The sequence below is a fragment of the Dama dama genome, chromosome 1, assembly GCF_033118175.1.
Source record: "Dama dama isolate Ldn47 chromosome 1, ASM3311817v1, whole genome shotgun sequence".
NCBI classification, from domain to species: Eukaryota; Metazoa; Chordata; class Mammalia; order Artiodactyla; family Cervidae; genus Dama; species Dama dama.
The window spans coordinates 62,409,316-62,425,710 of record NC_083681.1 but is presented as its reverse complement, the minus strand read 5'-3'; the positions used below and the strand labels follow the sequence as shown (position 1 = coordinate 62,425,710).

Genomic DNA, 16,395 nt, shown 5'->3' with positions numbered 1-16,395 from the left:
ATCATTTACAATACTCAAAACATCTTTTTTTTCCTTGGTAAAACTGGTCAATGGCAAATGATTACAATAAATGAAAACTTAGAAGAACTTTTTAAAGTTACTGATTATCACTTTCCCAACAAGCTGAGGGTTTATTTTCTAATCCCTATGCCTCCTGTCTACCCTAAATGGAAAAAAAAGACACCAGATTTAAGATCGCCTCTTTTGTTCCCATTAGCAGTTCATGGTTTGCTCCATCATTAACACCGTTCCATGAATGAAGTGAAGTCGCTCAGCTGTGTCCAACTCTTTGTGACCCCATGGACTATAGCCCACCAGACTCCTCCATCCATGGAGTTTTCCAGGCAAGAGTACTGGAGTGGGTTGCCATTTCCTTCTCCAGGGGATCTTCCTGACCCAGGGATCGAACCTGGGTCTCCCACATTGCAGGCAGACGATTTACCGTCTGAGCCACAAGGGAAGCCCCTGGTGCCATGAATGAATCTCCCCAAATAAAAACAGCAAGGAGTACTTCAGGGTGCCAGGTGCTATTTAAACAACGCTAAAACTACTACTAGGATATTAGGGCAATATAAGAATTCAGAGATCGACAGATGAACAAATCAGAGGCTGTGTGACACAATAATTTCTGGAATGCAGGCCCAACGAATCAAAAACCTCAGAGTTATGTTTGATTTCTCCCTTTCCACCACTGTTAGCCAGGTCCAGTGAATTTTATTTCTGTATCAACTGTGGCAATACCCTCATAATGGGTTTCTGTTCTTCTCTTTCTTTTGATAAAGTTTGAGACTTATCTTCTAGACAAAAAAAAAAACTCCTCATAAACCTTCCCAGGTGTTCTGAGCCAAGGAACATAGGGTAATTCCTATGCTTAAAAAGTCAATGATTAATACATGCATGTTTTTGGTCTGTCAATTATACCTTAATAAAGCTGTTTAAAAAAAAAAAAAGCCCATGACAGAGGGTCTTTAATTTAGAATCAGGGGGAGGGCTTATGCTGGCTCGCCTCCAGGTTTCTGATTTAGCCTGTCTGGGGCGGGGCTGGAGAACTGCATTTCTTGTAAGATTCCACCTGATACTGATGGTTTCAGAAACCATACTCTGAAAAGCACTGGCCTGGAGAATGGTTATATTAATTTTACACAGTGGTGATAAGATCTGGGCTTAAAATGGCACTGGTTTACACATGGTTTAACAGCTGTAAAGATCTTGCTAGGTCACTGAAAAGTTATTTTCTCCCTTCTTTCCCTTTTTTCATTTGCTCACCAGAAAAAGGAATCAAATCTAAGAGCTGGTCATATCCTGTCTGGTAAAAATCTTTTTTTAGTCATGTAAAGGGAAGTTGAAAAACTTCACAAAATTCTTTTCAGCATTTTCAGAGAATATTAATAAAAATAACAAATAAACTTGACTTTGTGGATATTAGTAAAATGCAATAAATATCCAAAATCAAGGCCCAACAGATCTTTTCAATTCTCAGTATTACTTAGCTGTCAATTTCTACCAAATTGATCTACTGATAAAATGAAATTCCAATCAAAATCCCAGCAAGGCTTTTGTTGAAATTGCCAAATGGACTCTTAAACTTGGATGGAAATGCACAGGACCTAGACAGGTCAAAACTATTTTGGAAAAGAAGAAATTTGGAGGACTTACACTAACTGATTTAAAGAAAAGCAACAATAATTAAGACAGTGTGTGGGAATTCCCTGGTGGTCCAGTGGTTGGGACTCCATACTTCCATTGCAGCGGAAACAGGTTCTATCCATGGTCAGGGAACTAAAATGCCACATGCCGCATGACGTTAAAGAAAAAAAACAAAAAAGACTGTGTGCGTCTGGCATGACAAAAGATATTCAGATGAACTGAACAGAGCAGAGGATCCCCAACTAGACTGGGACACACACATAGACATGTATGAAAAGTGAAAGCATTATTCCCTCAGTTGTGTCTGACTCTTTGCCAGCCAAGCTCCTCTGTCCATGGGATTTTCCAGGCAAGAATACTGGAGTGGGTAGCCATTCCCTTCTCCAGGGAATCTTCTGGACCCAGGGATCGAACCCAGGTTTCCTGTACTGCAGGCAGATTCTTCACCATCTGAGCCACCAGTGAAGTACATGTGTATATTTGTGGTCAATAAGGGAAGATTAGTTTTTTCATCAAATAGTGCTGAAACAATCAGAAATCTATACATAAAGAAATGACCCTTGACCTTTACCTCAAATGATAAATAAAAACTAACTCAGTAAATCCATGGCTGATTCATGTCAACGTATGGCAAAAACCACTACAATATTGTAAAGTAATTAGCCTCCAACTAATAAAATAAATGAAAAAAAAAACTCAAAATGAGCTGCAAAGCTAAATATAAAAACTTAAACTATACAACTTCTAGGAGAAAACACAGGCCAAAATCTTTGTGATCTTGGATTAGGCAAAACAGGACACAAAAAGCTCAAAATACAAAAGAAAAAAAATTATAAATTAAACTTAAAAGTTAAAACTTAAAAAAAAAAAGAAAAAAAAAGTTAAAACTTTTGCTGTGTGAAAGACTATACTAAGAAAATGAAAAGGCATGCCACAGATGGAAGAAAATACTTATAAAAAAGTATTGGATAAAGGACTTGTATCCAGTATATATAAAGAACTTTTAGAACTAAATAACAGAAGATAACCAGTACCAAATGGCAAAAGATTTGAACATTTCTACAAAGCAGATAAACAAATGACCAGTCAGAGCATGAATGGTCAACATCATTACAATCATCATTAATCATAAGGGAAATGCAAATCAAAACCAGACAGAAACCACTATACACACCTACTAGATGAATCAAAATTAAAGAGACTAATCCTACCAAGTGTTGGCGCAGATGTGGAGTAACTGGAACTCTCATACATAAGTGGTAGGGATGCCAAATGGTACAGTCACTTTGGAAAAGAGCCTCTTGGTTTCTCATAAAGTAAGACACACACTATCTGATCTAGCAGCCTTGCTCATAAGTGTTAACCCAAGAAAACGGAGAACATATGGCCATTTAAAGATCTGTATTCAAAAGCTCATAACCATCAAAATGTCCATAAACCTCAAAATGGATAAACAATTGTAGCATGACCTCACCATGGAATACTACTCAGCAATAGAAAAGGAACAACTACTGACACATGCAACAACATGGACGAGTCTAAAAAGTATTGTCCCAAGGGAAAGAGTCAGATACAAAAAACCATGTACAGAAGAGTCCTTTTATATGAAATCATAAAAATGGCAACATTACGGTGACAGAAAGCAGATTAGGGCTGCTAAGGGCTGGGACTGGGGGAGTGGGGAAGATTCACTGCAAAGGGACACAAGAAAATATTGGGAAGTGACAGAAACACTGTAGCAGCTCATGATTGTGGTTGTAGTGACAAAACTGTACATGTATTGTCAAAACTCATCACTTAGAATTGGTGAATTTTATTATATATAGATTACACCTCAATAAAGTTAATTTAAAATTGTAAGGCACTCAGTCGGGATATGCTCGCCCGTGCGTGCGTACACTGTTAGTAAATTTCTTCAGGATAGTGTTTTCTGTTGCTACTTATCAGAAGATGGAGGTTTCACTCTGACATACTCAGTATCAGAACTCCACTGAGTTCTTTTACTTTTACAAAGAAATTCATAGACTGTTACCAGGACTTCCAAGTTTTGTTTAAACCTTGGTTTTGCAAAAATATTTAAATGTCTGACCATCTTAAATTTATGAAAATCACAGAAACACACCAAGTTCTCTCGTAAATTTACTATATATTTTTTCAACAATTTTAGGCATTTGGGTAATTGATAAATTGGGTAATTGATAAATAAGACAGTTAATACACTACCTGGTCATGAAATGCAGTGGACAGAGCAAGTCAGGAAGAAATTCAGCTCTCTCTAGACTCTGCAGAGTAACCCTTAAACAAGTCATTTAAATGTTTCAGGCTCACTGTTTCCTAATATGGAAAAGAAGATAAGAAGACTGAAGGATGTTCTAGGAACGCCTGAGACTCTTTCCAGTCACAGGCAAGTGTGTCTTCATTGTTTTGGGCCTGTGTGGGACAAAACAGCTTGTACCAAGTGCTGAGACCGAGACAACCAGGAAGAAGAATGTTTTCAGGACTTGTCCAAGTTAAAGGCTACTTAAAAGTCAGACTTATTAATGGAGGGTGTTTGATCAACAAAGATGCAATTCTAAGACACGACCAGGGTATATCACAGATCCACATGTATAGGAATTATTCATTGCATGCTAATCATAGGGTTGTGGGTGGGTTTGTTGGGTTTTTTGTTTTTATTTTTGTTTTGAGAGTTCTCAAATGTACCATAACGAGAGCTTATAAAGACGCAGTCTGTTGAACCACCAGCTTCACCTCAATTTGTGAAAAGGACCTGAGTTGTAACAAGAGCCATAAAGAATGGTAAGGTTACATGTACTTCACCCTACAATTTATTTTACTATGTGACGTAACACTAAAGCTCTCACTAAACTGTTACAGCATTTGTACCCTGATGCCCTGTTAGAGAAGCTAAGAACCACATGAAGTTAATCATGCCCTTTCGGAGGTTGGTGAATGGATTCCAAAAATAAAATGAAGGTCTAATTCACGTGGTCATACTCTCTACCTTTCTTTACTAAAGGTGTTCTAGGAGCTGAGAAGTCTATACACTGTAGAGATGCCTCCAGTCACACACGTGTAAATGGATGTTTACTGAAGGCAGGGACAAATGTCACCCAAACAGCTACTGTAGAGTGAATGCAGTGAAGCAAAATTAAAGCCTATCCATCAAATATATTACACTCTGCTTGTGACAGCATCTTCCTCACTAGACTGCAAGCTCCAGGAGGGCCAAGAATGCGTGTGCCCATTTGCTGCTGGATTCCCGCTACACAGGGTGCACTCAATCAACCCTGACTGATTAACTGAATAGAGACACCACAGGGCTTCCCTGGTAGCTCAGCTGGTAAAGAATCCACCTGCAATGCAGGAGACCCCAGTTCGATTCCTGGGTTGGGAAGTTGCCCTGGAGAAGGGATAGGCTCCCCACTCCAGTATTCTTGGGCTTCTCTGGTGGTTCAGATGGTAAAGAATCTCTGCCTCCAACGCGGGCCACCTGGGTTCCATCCGTGGGTTGGGAAGATCCCCTACAAGGGGTATGGCAATCCACTCCAGTGTTCTTGCCTGGAGAATCCCCATGGACAGAGGAGGCTGGCGGGCTACAGTCCATGCAGTCACAGAAGAATCGGACACAACCGAGCGACTGGGCACAGCACAGAGACACCACAATTCAGTCTGGTCCTGCACTTTAGAAATGCAGAACTCTGTCATCCATTTATCTCATAAATCTCACCAGGGTCTGATTTAATAAACTAAAGTGCTAAATGGGAAATATTAACTGGAATAACAATTGATTTTTTTCATCTGAATATGGCATGTTTTACTGATCAACTAGGTGATTACACTTTGGAGCAGAGGTGCTTTGTGAGCAGAGAATTAAAGAAGGAAAAAAAAAACCTACAAAAAACCAAAAATAAAATAATAATACAAATGAATCTGTATACAAAACAGACTCAGTGATACAGAAAAACAAACTTACAGTTACCAAAAGGGAAACCGGGGATGGGATAAATTAGGAGTATGGAATTAACTCCTAATTAGGATAAATTAGGAGTATGGCTCAGATAGTAAAGAATCTACCTGCAATGTGGGAGACTTGGGTTCAGTCCCTGCGTCGGGAAGATCCCCTAGAGAAGGGAATGGCAACCCACTGCAGTATTCTTGTCTGGAGAATCCCACGGACAGAGGAGCCTGGTGGGGCTACAGTCCATGGGGTTGCAAAGAGTCAGACACGACTGAAGCAATTAACATACAACACATATGGAATTAACAGACACAAACCTCTATACAAGTAACAAGGATTCACTATTTAGCACAGGGAATTGTATTTAATACCTTGTAATAACTATCAAGGAAAAAAACCTGAAACAAATATATATATATATAAAACTGAATCACTTGCTGGACACCTGAAACTAACATAATATTGTACTAATAAATCAACTACACTTCAATTTTTTAAAAAATCACCATTAGAATAAAAGGGTAATAATGGTACAGGAAAGATCCACTGGTAAAGGCTAAAATTAGTGAGTTGAAGTTTAAGCAGAAACAGGATATTTGCAAAGTCACACAGTACTGCAGGGCTTCCCCAGTGGCTCAGCAGTAAAGAATCTGCCTGCCAATGCAGGAGATGCAGGTTCGATTCCTAGGTCAGGACGATCTCTTAGAGAAGGAAATGGCAACCCACTCTAGGGCTTCCCTGGTGGATCAGACGGTAAAGAATCTGCCTACAAAGCAGGAGACCTGGGTTCAGTCCGTGGGTCGGGAAAATCCCCTGGAGAAGGGAATGGCAACCCACTCCAGTATTCTTCCCTGGGAAATGTCATGAACAGAGGAACCCGGCGGTCTATAGTCCAAGGGGTCACAAAAGAGTCATAACTCAATGACTTAACAGCGACAATAATAACAAAAGTACTGTAAGTAGATAGGGTAGGTGGTCCCCAGAGAACAAGAGCCAGGCACGATTTTCTTCATACAAGAAGCCATTTTGACCTAAGCCACTTTGTGATTTAAGCCTGGCCACAATGCTTGCCCTTGAACAAATCTCAGTATTTCTGTCAGATAAACATTATGATCTGATATCTGATATCTTGGAGTTCTGTAGGAACTAAGGCCCCCCATCCCACTAAGGAGGACGGTAACTACCTGTTGAGATGGGAGTCTGGTCAGAACTGAGGGAATGTCACCATGTTGACCTTTTCTGATCCTCCCGACTTCAATCATCAAGAGCTTCAGCTCTGGCAACCTTTATCCCAATTCCAGGCAGAAGTCTCTGGTCAAGCCCCTTCATGAACATGAGGTACCCTTGGCTTAAAACTTCCCCAGTTTTGCTGTTGAGGGAGACATTGCTTTGGAAAAGATCCCTGGTATTCTCCTTACTTGCTGCAAGTAATAAATCCTCCTTTTTCCCCCACACACACACAAAATAAAGTATTTGGAAGTAGAGAAACTTATGGGAAACATTAAGTTACAGCTGACTGATCCTTACTCTAAGGATCTCTGTGTTTAAAGAATTAATTCTTTTAGAATCAAATAACCACCTCGGATTAGTGCCAACCAATTCTGACAAGGCCAGCCATCTTCCCTTTTTTATATTCTGTATCAGCTATTAAACGTTATGCACCCAAATTCCATCATGTGCAGGGTAAGCGGGTGAAGGTTTTCTCCCCACACCACCAAGCAATTCTCAGACAAGTGTGATGCAATTCTGACGCTACCTACCTAGAGCAGCATCAGATTCCACAGGTTAAGGACACAGTCCTACGGACTCTCCCCTCAACCCCGCTTCGGAGGACAGTCCCAAGTCCAGGGTGTCACCTGTGCTTCTGACAGACTGGCTGTGGGTGGGAAGTTCCAACAACCTCTCACCCCCTTTTATTCGATCAATTTGCTGGAACAGGTCATAGAACTCAAAGAAACATTTTACTTACTAGATTACTGGTTTATTATAAAAGGATGTAACTCAGAAACAGCCAAATAGAAGAGAAGCAAAGGGCAAGGTACGGGCAAGCAGGGTGCCACTCCCCCAGTACCTCCATATCCTCACTAACCCAGAAGCTCTCTGAACCCCATCCTTCTGGGTTTTTCTCTCGGCTCCATTACATAGGCAAACTTGATTAAATAAATGGCCACTGGCAACTGTACAACCTCCGGCTCCTCCCTCCTCCCCAGAGGTGGGAGGGAGGGTTGGGTAGGATTGAAAGCTCCAACCCTCTAATCTCAAGATTGAGTCCCCTTAGGTTAGGCTGTGCCTCAGTAGCGTAACAAAAGACATCTTTCTAGCCCTCATCACTCAAGAAATTCCAGTAGTTTAGAAGTTCTGAACCAGAAACTGGATGAGAACCAAAACATATATTTCCCATTATAAATTACAGCATCACAGTTACCAACAGTATTTCTATCATTCAAACATTATTCTGTATTTTACTTTGCAAGTCTAAAGGCTATCTTTTTGCTTTTAATTTGTAGAACCCCAGATGTGATGCAGGGAAAGATTGAAGGCAGGAGGAGACGGGAGCGACAGAGGACGAGAAGGTTGGATGGCATCACTGACTCAATGGACATGAATTTGAGTAAGCTCCGTGAGATGGTGAAGGACAGGGAAGCCTGGCGTGCTGCAGTCCATAGGGTTGCAAAGAGTTGGTCATGATTGAGCCATTGAACAACAAAGATATGATTTTAGAATTACTTTAAACTCATTAGCTATACATTTACACAGTTTGGGAGAGATGTCTGCAGATAACTAATTTCATATTTTATAAATTCTTTTGTATGCTCTCTGCAAGCAGTGAAGCCTCCTGACCTGGCCCCAGACTCCGGGGTCGCAGTTTTACCACTGGAGTCCATAGCCCTATTCCTACCTATTATTACAAGGAGAAAAGGGCAAGAAAGCCAGAAATAATATAGTCAGTCATTGATTTTAAACCTCATTTTGATATGGAACTGTGAGAATTTAAGGAAAGTTTTTCTGACCTTCCTAGAAAAAAATATATATACAGACATGTTGATACACCTTTTTGACTGTTCCTGGATTCCCCAACACTTGATCATAGGTCTCAGGATAAGCTGCCTTAAGGATATAACTACATACAATGTCAACTAATATAGTCTAGTGCTGGCTTGACATTAATTTGGAATCATGCCATCAGACTGACAGGATGCCAAAGGCAAGGCCATTAATCAAAGAACTGAACATTCTAACCCAAAGGTACTTCTTTACCAGAAACTATAAGTGATAAAACTACCATACTGGCCATCAACATCCATATTACAGCCATCTCTTGGGTATCTTAAAATGCAACAGATGAGGGAATTTCACTGCAAAGGGTGTCGGGTCCCTGATTGGGGAACTAAGATCCCACAAGTCACATGACATGGCCAAAAAAATTTTTTGTAATAATAAATAAATAAATGCAATATGTAGTAGCAGTAATACTAACAACTAGTGTTTATTGAGCATTCATTATATGCAGACACTGTTGTAAGAGCTTTATATGAATTCATTTAGTCTTTAAATGACCCTAAGAGATAAGCATATATTCCTCCTTTTAAAAATGAGAAAACAGATGAAGCTTTCTAACTCTACACATTGGAGACAAGGCATAATACAACCACATTAGACTGTTATTAACAGCATGTTTTCTTCCCTGAATACAATGTGACCTAGAGGTATATTTATCAAAATCTATTCGATGATAAACTACAATAAAATGGGGTCCACCAATGTCTGCTTTAAGAATACCATGTTGACTAATAAATTACCTGGCAGGGGTTTTTATCATTTTAATAGAAACACACCTTAAACTCCCAAATGCTTGTACTTTTTTCAAACATGAAGGATTACTGATCATTTGTACTTTAAAGAGATAATATCAACACTGACATTCTTAGACCATGACAATCCCTCTTAAAACTTTCATTTTTGGACTCACTTCAAAAACCCTGAGTATTCCTAATAAAAGACATGAGTTGGAGCATCTGCTGGGAATACTTGCGGAAATTGCCATCCTCTCATTGGCGAGGCCTGCTTCCTGCCAGGGATCTGAAGTGACTTCACCACACACAGTTAGTACACTGAATCCCCTCGGCCTTGTGGGAACGATGCCCCCAGGCAGTGAAGTTAGGGTGTGGTGAACTCACAGTCAAAAACCTTTTTTTTAACCTCCACAAGCACAGACCTGGCTAGAACTTTTCAAAACACTCTTAATTAAAGCTGCAATTTTCACTCCACCCTCCTATTTCTCAGAGCATTTCAGACGAACTGGAATGTCACCGAGGCTGGAGGAAAACAGCAATATTCCGAACATTATTCTAAAATGTGAGTTTCTCATGCAATTGAAAATCCGTAAGTGACTGGGCTGTTAGTTGTGAAACGGTTGCTATACTTAAAAGCTAATTATTGGCAATTCTATCATACTATTAGAACCCAGCTCAGGGCCACATGTACAAGGAAGGATAATAAAAATATCATCTAAAAACAATGAAGAAAAAAAAATAAAAATAAAAACAATGAAGATAATGCTTCTAACCAAAGTCAAATGTGCTTACAGTGAGGTCTTTGCACTCTTTGGGTGCTTGGAGAGCCCGACTTTATTGTTTTCTGTAAAGCTTCATCAGAACCTTCCACAGCATCTTCAAGGCCTTGCTCAGAATCACTTGACTTTGATTTTCCTGCTTCATTTATACTGGACTTGTCAAGGTTTTCAGACATTCTCAATTAAGTTCATTCACTTTCCTAGAGGGAAAAAAATAATGAACCAAAATGTTCTTGCTCTGACACTAACTGGCAGTGTGACTCTAAGCAAATGATTTAATCTCTTAGGGTTTCAGATTTCTCACCTGTAAAATACATGGGCTTGCTAAGATCTTATCCTTATCCCAATATAATATTCTACTTCCGTGATTAAACAGATCACCTGTAAAATGACACTTGTAACTATCAAATTCATGGACCTACACTTCACAGAGTAACAAGTTCGAATATTTTGTCCCAATCTGAGTACCATGTCACGAGAACATGGCTTTAACACTATAAACTGCCTGCTTGTATTTTAATCAAACAGTAATTTAATTCTTAAATTCCTTTATTCCTGAGAGCTGAAAGGAAGACTCTGGAAATAATGCTTCTTCATCAGCGTTCAAAGTAAATATACACTGGACTGAGAAGCTGGTTCCCTGATCCTATTACGGATAAGACACCTGGGGATGACAAATGGAAGGCAGAATCTCATGAAGCATTTAAGAAAAATGTGTGGGGCAAATATTTTTATTAATCCCTTGGCAGTCAGCAGAAAAAGATGGTGAGTAAAGTAGGAAGTTGCAAACCACCATAATGTATGTGGTTGGGTGGGGTGTTAACTGTCTCAGGTGCTGATTAGAAGAGGACTAACACTTAACACGTTGGTTTGGGCTAGTTAATAAAGGCCTAGAACATTAACCTCTTATTTACTATAAATGTTTTTTATCAAGTTTTTTTCCCCTAATTTTTTATTGCGTTCTTTATTCCTAATGGGCTTCCTAGTAAAGGAAAAGAAAGACACAACGTTTTCTGCATTTATAATACTGAAAATAATTAGCATTTGTACTAGTAGCACTTGAATATCACAAAATATTTTCATAAGCACTAATTAGAGTCTATTACACACCTGGAAGGTAATCCAAGGATCAAAAGAAATGTTGACCATTTTCAGGAGGTTTGGCAGACTCCTTTCTGCACATTAGAAGAATCATTTGATATAATTATCTGAATAGCAGATAAGCCCATTAAACAGAATGAAGTTACTGGAACTGACATTTTCAGGCCTGTATTATTAATACGAAGGTTGCTTTAATGTCATTCTTTTTGAACCTTCCAGCATCCCACTCCAGACACCCATCTCCTCTGTCCTAAATCCTGTCTGGCTCTGGAAATGCTCCAAGAACCAAAAGGTAACATTACCAGCATCTCCTATGAGAAAGGACAAACAAAAACACTTCTAACTGTATCTTCTTCACATGCTGGGAATGAGCTGAGGATGAAGTAACTCATTCTGTGCAATAAGGAGAAAAAGCAGGATTTCCAGGTCTTTAATATTCAGTTTAGTAAACTAACCCATCCATGTAAGATTTGGTTCAAGACCTATTCCCTTCCCAGGTCATTTGCCCAACCTCACCAGTATTTGTTCCTTTCTCTGAACGCCTGTAGGGATGGATGTTAGGCATCTGGCATTCATCATTGCCTTAAAGCCAACTCAAAATATGCTAATTTAAATAGGAACAGAACGATGAAAAGGCATGGTCGAGAGGGGGAGAGAGACATTCTTACAAGGAAATACAGTTAAACTTAAGCCTTAATGGCATCATGAAATCATTAAGCAGGAGAAACTAATTCTTCCCGGAAGGAGGTTGGGATAACCTTCCCAGAAAGGGTGATATTTGAACCTGTCTTTTTGAAAAGAGTAGGATTTCACTCAATTAAAAAACATTTGGAGGGAATTCCCTGGCGGTCCAGTGGCTAAGGACTAGGCACTTCCACTGCAAGGGGCCTTTGTTGGGGAACTAAAAAGCCATGCGGGTGCAGCCAATAAATAAAATAAGTCAGTCAATCAAACAAAACATCTGGAGGAAGAGAGAAGGTGAAAAGGGGGGCGTTTCACTTAAAGGGCACAAGCAAAGGCAAATGAAAATATGCAGAACAAGCAGCAGGTGACAAAGGAGCGATGAGTTGGGGTTAGATCTTAAAATTGCTAGTTCTCCTTAATAAAAAAAGAAAAAAGAAAAACAAAACTCTTCACTTACATTTTTAACTTCTTACAGGCCAGACCAACCACATCCCCCACATATGCTCCACACATATAAGTATATCCCCCGAACAGATACCCACCAAGTATTTACTGTTAGCTGTGTCATCTACTTGGGCTTCCCTGGTAGCTCAGATGGTAAAGCGTCCGTCTCCAATGCTACTTAAAGTCAGTTTATGCGGGAGGGCTGGGCGTTAGTCTCAGACATACCTGGGTTCCAATTCTGGCTCTTTACTAGCTGTGTTAACTTCCGCTGTCTAACTAGCTGTGTAAAACGCAGCTACCTACCTCCTGGGTTTGGGGGAAGTGTCCACGACAGGGCGTACAGAACGACAGCTGGTGCACAACCGGCTTCCAAAAATGGTAACTATAATTACAGGGCTATACAGGATGCAGCGAGGAACCATTTAACTGCGTGCAGTGTGCTCATTCATTCAACAATCCCCAACTCCTGCCATGCCTAAAAAGGGAACCGAGGGTAGGAGGATCCTCGCACTTGCCGTGAAGACTGTCTGAGCCTCACGCCGAGCCCAGGCTGCTCTCAAGTCTCCCCAGGAGAAAGGGTCTTTCAGCAACAGCAAGGAGCTCTGTCCAACGCCGGCGAGAAACCCTTTCTCCAGCACTCGGGGCCACGCACGCCCAGCGTCCGGACTCCGTTGTAAACAACTGTTTGGGCCGGAGAGGGAGTGGCCAGGCCGGGAGACAGCGAGGCGCGCCTGGAGGGTGGCCTCGAGGGGTGGACAAAGACCGCTCTACGCCTCATCCTGCCCGCGGCGTCTGCCTCCTCCTCGCTTCCACCCGACATCACTGGGACCCGGTCGACGGGAAACGGCGAGGCAATGCCTGCAATCTCGACCTCGTTCCTCGCGTGCGGGCCCCGCAGGGCGGCCAGCCTGCGCATCCGCTTCCCTCACCTGCAGCGGAGCGGGCGTCTTTCCTCCTGCCGCTCGGCCGGGGATCTGGCGGCGGCCGCGGCGGAGGCGGGGAGGATGCGCGGCGGGCAGGGCCGGTTCAACCTCTGCCCCTCGGAGGCCGCATCCCTCGCTGCGCTACGAGCGGTCCTCCCCGCCGGGCTAGGGTGGGTAGCGGCCAGCGCGGCGGCTCCTCAAGGTCGGGTAGCGGGAGGAAGCTCTCAGCCTGGAGGCGCCTGTACCACATGGGGCGTCGCCATGTTCCCTTACGGAAAGGCGGGAGGCGCGGTGCCCCCCAGTTGAGGGGCTCAGTGGGCTGTGACTCGGGGCCGGGAGGCCCCCTCCCCACAGAGGGCGGCGCCATGTTTCTGTACGGAAAGACCGGCTGCGGGGGAGGCGGCGCGGAGGCAGCCGAGGAAAGCGAAAGGATTGGCTGCTTCGGTGCAAAGCCTTCCCCGCCCTGGTTTTCAGATTTAAATATTACATCATGGTTTATAGCCACGTTATTTGTTCCCCTCCTCTCCTTTTGGTTGTTAAAAAAAGTCATGCGCACCACCTGGATGGCCAAGTTTCATTTTAACGGCACAGATTCGATTTGGTTTGAGTCACCTCTTTTATCCAAGCGGCCGCTGCACTTTGTCGATAGGAAGAGCGAGACCTTCGCCCTGAAAAGATGGAAGGCAAGGAGGCAAAGACGTCTCACGAGGGTTCAACTCGGTTTAGAGAGCTCAGAAACACAGCTCTCAGCATTTTATGTGCCATCTGTATTCCCGAAAGGGAACAGCGTGTTAAGACAAGCTTGTTCTGAAGCCTCCTTCCCCTTTGTCCCAGGTACCCGGGTCGTGGCTGTCCTTAACAGTTGCTGATCCAAGAAAACCATGCTTTTCTCATCCTGTATAGTAAGACAGCAAACTAAACGAATAGAAATAGTTGTGGGGGGCCTAATCTTCAAAAGTAAAGGCTCCGTAACTTTTATCTGTTCTTTTGTAAAATGCTTTAAAGCTGAACATCAAACATGTATGCCCTAAAATGAAGGTAACAATCAAGCCTCCTACCTGCAGCCTATAAACTTGTTAAATAACTAGAACAAAACAAGATGGAGTGGAGTTAGGAGTTGCTTTCAAAGGCCACTTCTAAATAGATCACACGTGGGCAGTTATTCCTAAAGTATTGAAGGCTGTGTGCAATATTTCAACACCCTCAAGCCATTCATTAACTAGCACATTAAAGTAAGAATTTTTCCTGAAACACAGTTCTCAGAAGAGAATTCACTTTGAGGGGGAGGGAGGTGCCATAAGATATTAACTGGAACTAACATTTAGGAAGAAAATATTCAGTTCTCACTTCGGAGTCTAGAATATACTTTTTGTTGTTCAGTTGCTAATATGACTCTTTATGACCCTTTGGACGGCAGCATGCCAGGCCTCTCTGTCCTCCACTATCTCCCAGAGTTTGCTCAATTTAGGCCCATTAGTCAGTAATGCTATATAACCATCGCATTCTCTGCCACTCCTCCTCCTCTTGCCTTCAATTTTCCCCAGCATCAGGGTCTTTTCCAGTGAGTCAGCTCTTTGCATCAGGTGGCCAAAGTATTGGAGCTTCAGCATCAGTCTTTCCAATATACCACAGTCTCTAGATTAGTTGTTCCCAACTCTGACCTCACCTTAGAATCTCCTGGGATTGGGGGGTGGGATGGATGTTTTCTAAAGCTATCATCTGAAACACAGAGGGATGGCATGGGTGGTGATGCCAGGCAAGAATTCTTAAGCTTCCCAGGTGATTCTAAGAGGCAGCCAGGCTAAAACCACCTTCCTAGAGACGTCCCCCACCTCCAGGTCCCCTACCTTCCTTGAAGCATTTCGTCCATGTGTCCTCAGTCAAACTTCAGTCGTGTTCAACTCTTTGTGACCCCATGGACTGTAGCCTGCCAGGCTCCTCTGTCCGTGGGCTTCTCCAGGCACGAATACTAGAGTGGGTTGCCATGTCCTCCTTCGTTAGTATAAACAATTTTCTCATGTGGAGAAGATGCTGCAACGCCACTGATTTGACTTGGATGGCTTCTCATCTTTTGCTATATTTTGAATTGTTTCCTTTAAATATTAAAAAAACATTAACACATGTTCCAGTTTGCTTTTTGGCTACACAAACTGGAAACTCAAATCACCTCAAGGTAGAGGGAGTTCACTGCCAGGTTACCTAGTTTGGCTGCCGCTCTGGTGGTTGGTACTATTCCGTCATCTCCCCAGGACACACAGGATCTCTCACAATCACTTCCTGCTTCTTGCTGCGTTCAGCTTCACTCATCTCTCTACACTACACACTAGCTTCTTTTTTAGTCACTGCTCCTTCATAAAGTAATTTCTCTATTTAGAACTTGACCAGCCAAGCTGATTTTTTTTCCATCGTCTCATTAGCCTCTGGGTAGACTTGATCAGGGCTTAAAAGTGAAAGTCGCTCAGTCGTGTCCAAGTCTTTCTGACCCCATGGACTATACAATCCGTGGAATTCTCCAGGCCAGAATACAGGAGTGGGTAGCCTTTCCGTTCTCCAGGGTATCTTCCCAACCCAGGGATCAAACCCAGGTCTCCCACATTGCAGGCGGATTCTTTACCAGCTGAGCCACTAGGGAAGCCCTTCAGATCAGGGCTTAGCCATGGGCTACTGGGATTCAGGGAGCACCAGACCTACAGTTTAAAACTCTGACAGTGCTTCCCATAAACACGACCAATTTTCTTAAAACTTTACGCTTATGAAGTTTGAGGTAAACTGAGGTTTTACTAGATTTTCCATGAAATTAACATTGTATTAGAATGCTTTTTTTTCTAGGACCATGAATATAACTAGAAAGTTCTGCCTTCCCCTGAAGGAGAGGTGTTAGTTTTGTTGCCAAATAATGATGTTTATTCCATTATGTGCAAAATAAAGGTTGCAAATCAGGAAGCACACACTGTTGCTCTGTCAGCTATGGTCTCACCACACTTGCAGTAGTTTGTTTCTAAAAACTTCCTCACACTTAAATCATGAACTGTCTTCTCTTTCACTTCACTGTAGACAGCTGC

General features: G+C 42.1%; 1 protein-coding gene across 9 annotated transcripts in view; it reads right to left on the bottom strand.

The window, feature by feature from the left end:
• The window catches only part of TCP11L1 (t-complex 11 like 1), a 35,061-nt gene extending 21,486 nt beyond the window's left edge, over positions 1-13,575 (bottom strand). The window contains exons 1-3 of one of the 9 annotated variants that reach the window (XM_061151549.1): positions 13,340-13,575; positions 12,714-12,885; positions 10,195-10,381 (exon numbers count right to left, since the gene is read on the bottom strand). In XM_061151549.1, the coding sequence (XP_061007532.1) occupies positions 10,195-10,357 (163 nt within the window). In that variant the 5' untranslated portion in view covers positions 10,358-10,381; positions 12,714-12,885; positions 13,340-13,575. The other 8 variants (XM_061151538.1, XM_061151510.1, XM_061151520.1 and 5 more) reach the window with 8 other exon arrangements.
• Positions 13,576-16,395: the final 2,820 nt, after the last annotated feature.